The 7,751-nt window shown below is 36.2% G+C and overlaps 1 protein-coding gene across 1 annotated transcript; it reads left to right on the forward strand.

Moving 5' to 3' along the window:
- Positions 1-4,034: 4,034 nt before the first annotated feature.
- Positions 4,035-6,491, forward strand: LOC145771980 (rab GDP dissociation inhibitor alpha-like). Its single transcript, XM_082583764.1, has one exon. It carries the CDS (start codon positions 4,079-4,081, stop codon positions 5,399-5,401), a length of 1,323 nt encoding a protein of 440 aa, XP_082439890.1. The 5' UTR covers positions 4,035-4,078; the 3' UTR covers positions 5,402-6,491.
- The last annotated feature ends 1,260 nt before the right edge of the window (positions 6,492-7,751 follow it).

Consider the following 7,751-nt stretch of genomic DNA (forward strand, 5'->3'; position numbering starts at 1 on the left):
GCCCAGCAAAATAAAACAAAAAAAAAATTATGAAAAAGATTACTTCTGATAATTTAAGTTGTTGCATGCTTTAGCACATGTCTTTGCAAACCAGATAAGCCATTGCAACAAGAATTACCTCCTTTACAACAAAATTTACAACAAATAATTGTCAGCTAACTCATGATATCTGGGCAAAGTTGTAAGGTTTCACGGTAATGTATTTGTAGTAATTTTGCATGGGCAAAACTTTCTTTGATTTACAAAAATAGAAACATCCTACTTTTCATAAAAAAGTTATATACATACTTCCAACTATGGCACAAAATTTGTTTTTGGTGAAGAAAAGAGCTACTTTGAGGCTTGATTACTCCATTATGCTGCAAATTAATTGTATTTTGACAATGCAATCATGTAATATAGCTAAAAGTGAATCATCTTACCAAAAATAAACTTTATATAACCTTCGGACAAAAAGATATGGTTCATTGAAAATGCCCCAAAAAAACGAATGCGAAAAAGTTTTGGGGGTACCTAAAACTTTAAAGCATCCTATTACCAAAACTATAATAGATACTGAGCTAAAATTTGTAATGCATGGCTAAATGATGCCAAATAACATTTTGACCAAGTTAGAGCAAAATCAAAGAGGGTCAAACTGATAGGTCTAGGACGCTTGGCATGGAATGACCCTTATGCAAGTAGGCTATTACAGCAAGATGCAGCAAAATTTGTTCAGTTTTGGTGTTACAGTAAGAAAGAAAAAGCCCATCACATGACACGCAAAAATACACCTAAAGAAAAAAGCCTAGTGAAACTTAGCACAGCAGAAAATAGTAACGTTTGTGTAGAAGTTTTCCGACTTTTGCCCAGAGCATTGTAACACAAGAAGCCACACAACCTCATTTGGTGGAAGTTGATCAGTTATGCGACGTAATAAGCAGCTACACGGTGCTTTGACTCTTCAAACGCACATTGTTGGTATGGTGAAAGCCTTTCAGAGTGACTTTGCTGAAATTTTAAAAAGCCTTCTAAACTATAGCATAGTTCTCAAGTGGCGAAGAATTATCAAGATAAAGTGATTAAGCATGATGATCGACGTTAAAACTGGTGTGTCTGCTGTGAGACTTAATTTGTCTGCCGAGATAGCTGCTCAGACTGGACACATTTGTCCGCCGTCAACAAAAACGAATTTCGAGGCCTGCTCTTCTAGAATAGTTAGGCTATCGATAAGCATGATTAAAAACGTTTTTTGCAACCTTATTGAGGGTTAGAAATGTTTCTATTTGTAACCCTCAGTAAGGTTGCAACATATTTCTCCAACTAAAAAGATCGAGAGAAATTTAGAAATGTTTGCAGCAACTCTAATCAGCGACTTCGGCTCTGTTGTATTTTTTTCTCAATCTTTTCAGGGGACGAAGTGTTCATAGAAATGTTCAGGAAATAGAAACATTTCTAATCCAGGGTTTGGAATTAGGTTAGGGTCAGGGTTAGAAATAGAAATATTTCTCTTAATAAGGATTCAACCTGTTTCGGGGGACAAAGTGTTCGGGGGGGCCAAATAGGTTGCATCCTTAAACTTTAATTTCGAGAAATTTCAAAAAATGTGTGTTATATAGGTTCCCTGAAATAAGCAAAATGTATTTTCACCACTAGTCACACTAAGTAATGCTTCTTATTCCCCCTACACTTTTCAAAATGATGCCAAATATCCAAAAGTTGATTTTCACAGTTTGTGAGCTATCAGCAAGGCATTGGATAGGAGTGTTCTCAGTTAAAATAAAGGCTTCCACCATCAGAATCATCCCTTAACAGGTCAAAAATGGGTGATTTGGGCAAAACTGGAAATGTTTAGCCCTCTTGAGGCAGGGTAGGCTATCCCATTATCTGAGAGCAAAATGGTTATCATTTTCTGGAAGCTAAAAAAAATTTGAATAGGTCTAATGCAGTATGATAATTGATAATAGTCTATGTGCGACTTCAATTTTTTTCAAGGTGTTATTATATTTGTTAACTTAACAATTATTCTTTTTTTGTTACAAAGATATTTTCAAACTCTTAAGCATGTAATAATTTGGTGGTATTGTATTGTGTAGTAAAATCACACTAGCATATTTTGTAATTGCTGTTTTAATTTCAAAATGTGTCTAAACACCTAGCGGAACAATCTGCCTAATAAAACGATCCGTAAAACAACGCGCAGTAAGTAATGCAATAACAGCAACAACACGTGGACCCTAATAAAGGCACTTCTCGTTAACATATTTATTTTTAATGCCACTTGAAAATCAAGATGCGATTTTTAATTAATTTTTTTATAAAAGATGGAGTTTTTCTAAAAACGTAATTTGAAATCCAAAAACAAGTCACATAGTTAGCATGAAAAGATAAAACTTGCACAAGTTGTGATAATTATTTTGATAAATAAACTGTTAAATTTTTTGTGTCAAATTATTTTCAATTGCAAAATATTTACAAATTTTTAAAGTGGATGCAACTACCTCGATGGTTGCAAATACATACATCGACCTTACTGCTTTTTTGCGTTTATCAAATGCTGGGCTGCTGGCGTTTGCACAACAATCTAACCTTTTAACGTAATTTATTCAGAATCAATTTTGCAATAATAATAACATCTTCAGCTAGCATAGGTAAAGAAAAATTTAAAAACCCGTAGAACGGACAAATAAAGCAGACTCCGATATCAACACGCACAAAAGTTTTATTCTAATTAAATGGTTACATAATGTTTTAAAGGGTTTTGTTATACATTTTCACAATTTGCCGGTGGTTAGTTCTGTATATAATGGTAACAAATAAAGTGTCAACTCACACAATGTAGCGTTGAATACAATCGCTGTTCCAATAGCGTGACAGTCAACATTCATCCGTGCAACATCTGCTAGCAAGATTTTTTTTTGGTTAATATATACAATACAAATTTTTAAACAAAACAACAGAGAACCTTTTTACATGGATTTCTCGTCTGCTAATGTTAAGCAATATAAAAAAGACAGATTTTTATCTGTCCGCGGTGTTCGTACCATCCCACGACCCACATAGGAGGTAGACTTACACAACACACATATGGTATGCTTTACCTCTGAATGTTTCTACAAACACTGGCATAGGTGGATTAAATTGTTGACTAGGCTACTTGGATGAGCAATGTGTTATACGTCAGAATTTTGTAATATTTTTTCCTCGCATTAAAAGACATAAAAGTTCACACCTCTTATATATCTCTACAATTGGCTACTACTGAAAACATATGATTGTTATACTGCTGGTTGATTCAATTAAATGTGATCGAGTGAGTAAAGCAAGTGGGAAGCATACAAAATTTATATACATGATTTTTTCTCGATTTTGAGATGTGTATAACTGCATATGACCCATTTTGAACTACATGACTACCAGAAATAACTTTGGAATAAGACAAGCCTCACAGACAAACATTAGAAATGGCATAGAATTGTGCCTAATTAAATAAGTGAAAGGTGATTGATTTAAAACAAACTGAACAAATGTATGAAGCCGACTTGAAAGACAAGCACAAAAGTTACCGTGGACCGGCGATCGGCGTTCAAGAACTAGGCTACTCATCTAGTGCATGCATCATCATTATTTAATTCATGACAGGAATTGGTTTGTTTTGAGAGCAACTGAAACATGTATCTGAATGTTTCCCTTCAAACTGAATCACTAACACAAACATCATGTTTGGACTTCAAAATGGCATTTAATAATTCATTTATTAGAATCCTCTCTGCTGGGTTAACCGTTAAGTAACTTATTCGAGCTTGCTTTCAAGAAAAGGTCTCTCATGCTAGGTAGTCGGCCATTCTAAGACTACTGCAGATGCCATGATGTTTCGTACAAACATAACTTTGGAGTATATAATTGAGTATAACAAAAATACATAATGTATCAACATTAATTGAATTTGTAACGTATTTTTGTTAAAACATGCTGTTAAAACAACCTTTCTAACTGTCTTTCCAAACTATCGACTAACTGTTGTGATGATAGATGACTTGTTTTATTGCAGACATCTTTACAGCATTTTCTAACGGGTTTTTTGTTTATTGCTGAAAAAATGGATGAAGAATATGATGTGTTGATTCTTGGGACTGGTCTAACAGAGTGTATTTTGAGTGGGCTTTTCTCTGTTGCTGGTAAAAAAGTTCTTCATATGGATAGAAATGATTATTATGGTGCAGCAGCAACATCTTTGTGTCCCCTGGAGAAGGTTTATGAAAAGTTTGGAAAAGGTGCACCTCCTGAATGTATGGGAAGAGGAAGAGATTGGAATGTTGATATGGTTCCAAAGTTCTTAATGGCTAATGGAAAGCTGGTGCAACTCTTGATTCACACAAATGTAACTAGGTACCTTGAATTTAAGTCTGTAGAAGGAAGCTATGTTTTAAAAGGAGGTCAAGTTTACAAAGTGCCAAGCAATGCCTCAGAAGCTCTCAATACTAAATTGATGGGCATCTTTCAAAAGCGAAAATTTAAGAACATGCTGGCTTATGTGAATGATTATAAGAAAGATGATGCTTCATCTCAGAAGGGTATCACTCCGTCAACTAAAATGCAAGCAGTGTATGAAAAATTTGGTGTAGATCAGAACACAATTGATTTTACTGGTCATGCCATAGCTCTTCATCGTACAGATGATTACATACAACAACCTTGCTGTGACTCGATTCAACGCATGCAACTCTACTTTGCTTCTGTAAGTCGTTATGGTACCAGCCCTTATCTGTATCCACTGTATGGTCTTGGTGAATTACCACAAGGTTTTGCTCGCCTGAGTGCAATCTATGGAGGAACTTACATGCTGCAAAAGCCAATCACAAAGATCGAACACGTTGATGGAACCATTGCTATCACTTCAGAAGGTGAGACAGTAAAAGGTAAGCTTGTTGTCGGAGATCCTTCCTACTTTCCAGATCGAGTTCGCAAAACAGGTCAAGTCATTCGAGTCATCTGCATCTTGTCGCATCCTGTTCCCAATACTGCAGACAGTCTTTCCTGTCAAATCATTATCCCACAGAACCAGGTTAATCGCAAGCATGACATCTATGTCTGCTGTGTGTCATATGCTCATAATGTGGCATCAAATGGAAAGTATTTGGCCATAGTGAGCACCACCGTCGAAACAAGCACCCCCGAAGCTGAAGTGGAGGCAGGTTTGAAATTACTTGGAAAGATTGATGAGAAATTTGTTGAAGTTTCCGATTTGTACGAACCAACTGACGATGGTCGTGAATCAAAGATGTTTATCTCAAAGAGTTATGATGCCACAACCCATTTCGAAACAACTTGTGATGATATTCTTGACATTTATAAAAGAGTGATGGGTGAGGAATTTAAATTTGGAGATCCGGTCAACGTTGACACTGTCCATGGTGATTAATTTTTGGATTCCAAGCAATTTCAAAACCTGATGTGTCGACTTAAAGATTTGTATATATTGGCATTTTCTTGAGGCAAATTATAAACTTTCTTTCATGACTACATTTTATGTTTATTACGGTATGATTGGATGGTGATTGTATGTAGATAAACATAGAGTTGGTTTCTGCTTCTACCAAAGAAAATAACATGTTTGTGTGATAGTGACAAGAGTCTGATTGTTTGCCTATTGTTTCTATGAAATAAAAATGTAGCATTACCCTTATGATGTAGTATTGGTGTCGTTATATGGCTAATACCACGCTTGTTGATCTACTTTTGGTTGATGTATGAGTTTGTATGAAAGTGAAAGAACATTCAAAGTTGTGAACATCATGTCACGATATATATCGCTTTGTGATGTGTCGTATTGTGTTGCAAAACATTTGTTATCATTCTATCAGTGTGGCATGATGCCGTTAATCAGCAATAGTATTTCAAAGTTACTTTATGTGGCTGCTTTGTTGTTTCAAAATAATTTTAAAAATGATAATATCCAAAACTTCTCTGTTAAATTTTGTGATTTAGAGTGCTCAAATAATTAGAGAATTAACATTAGCCCAATGCATGGTATATCATCAATTTTTCATTGTCAATGTTTATTATGCTAAACATCAGAATTCAAGTTTTTGTGGAAGAGATTTGTAAATGTTAAATACATTGCTTTCGCACCATATTATTGTGTAACTTTGGCATATATTAACTTTCATTTCCAAGAATCACAGTGTGAGGGTTAGATAACTTTCTTGATTACGATATTGAATTTGGCGTCCCAAAAGACATCGACGTTTAAGTTACTTTAGCGCTTGACAACAATAAAACACCAGATGTGCAAAAATTCGTCGTCATAAATTGACCCATCTTTTAGTTCTGTTAATAATTAATGGAGGAAGTCTTTGCCAGGCTCAAAAAGTTGAGTGGCGCTGTGATGTAATCAATAACCGATGCTGAGCCGTTTTCAGAAACAAAGATGCTTTTAAATCGATTTTGTGTGATTCACTAACAAAAAGATATTTCTGGAAAAGAATTAAATCAAACTCCGCGCAAAAACTGGAATAGTTTTCAATTCGGGACAAAATTTAAAAACTCAGGCTTTCGGTGTTTCTGTCAGGGCCGGCGCGTCCATTAGGCGGTCGCCTAGGGCGTAGCCTTCAAGGGGCGCAGTAGGCTACTTTTTTTCTTGCATTTTTTTTAAACTTATATTTCTTTGAATAAAGATGTCTTAGTTTTTCGAATATTGTCGTATGAACTGCAGCCCTATACTTTACAACAGTGATTTTGAACCGGTGTTCCGTGAACGATCGTCAGGGGTAGGCACTTTTACGTATTACACTGCCCGAAGAGGTAACCGCAACCATGCGCATCGTATATGACATTACCAGGCCTCGAAATTCGTTTTTGTTAACGGCGGACAAACGTGTCCGGTCTGAGCAGCTATCTCGGCGGACAAATTAAGTCTCACGGCGGACACACGAGTTTTAGCGTCGATCGTCATGCTTAATCAGTTTATCTTGATAATTCTTCGCCATTTGAGAAAACCAACGATGTGCGTTTGAAGAGTCAAAGCGCCGTGTAGCTGCTTAATATGCCGCATATCTGATTAACTTCCACCGAACGAGGTTGTGTAGCTTCTTGCGTCACAATGCTCTGGACACGAGTCGGAAAACTTCTACACTAAAGCTACTATTTTCTGCTGTGCAAAGTTTCACTAGGATTTTTTCTTTAGGTTTATTTTTGCGTGTCATGTGAGCGAAAGTGAATTTTCCCTGACCTTTTTTAACTTACTGTAATACCAAAACTTAACAAATTTTGCTGCATCTTGCTGTAATAGCCTACTCGTATAATCTAATTTTGTAACCAACCTTGGCTTATCAATATTACTCGGAGATCAAAGCCAGACATTGTGACGTAAAGACTTGAACTAAGTTGCGCGTGATTGCTGTAGAAAAATCGTATCGTACTCCTATTGATTCTTAACGAAGAATTCACCTTTGTTGCATTGATTCGATGTCATCAATCGTTGAAGCAACTTAAAAATCGAAAGTTTTCCTGCTTGAATGGAAGCTAAGGGATACAGTATTCACATTTTCTAGATGCGCGCTAGAATGCGCGGGAAATTATATTCTCGCAAGTCGCAACAATTGTTCGACATTCGTGCTATGCAATGACGATTTGTATCGCTAGTTCCTGTGTTATTTCTCGGCGGACAAATATGACCGATCTAAATGGTACTTCCCGCGGACATCACATGCTGTGACGGCGGACATGACCGCCGTGTCCGCCGTGAATTTCGAGGCCTGCATTACTGGTGT

Source organism: Aplidium turbinatum, chromosome 6 (assembly GCF_918807975.1).
Source record: "Aplidium turbinatum chromosome 6, kaAplTurb1.1, whole genome shotgun sequence".
Taxonomy (NCBI): domain Eukaryota; kingdom Metazoa; phylum Chordata; class Ascidiacea; order Aplousobranchia; family Polyclinidae; genus Aplidium; species Aplidium turbinatum.

What these genes read in the sequence shown, in the direction of transcription:
- LOC145771980 (XM_082583764.1), top strand. Translation starts at nt 4,079, where the DNA reads ATGGATGAAGAATATGATGTGTTGATTCTTGGGACTGGTCTAACAGAG.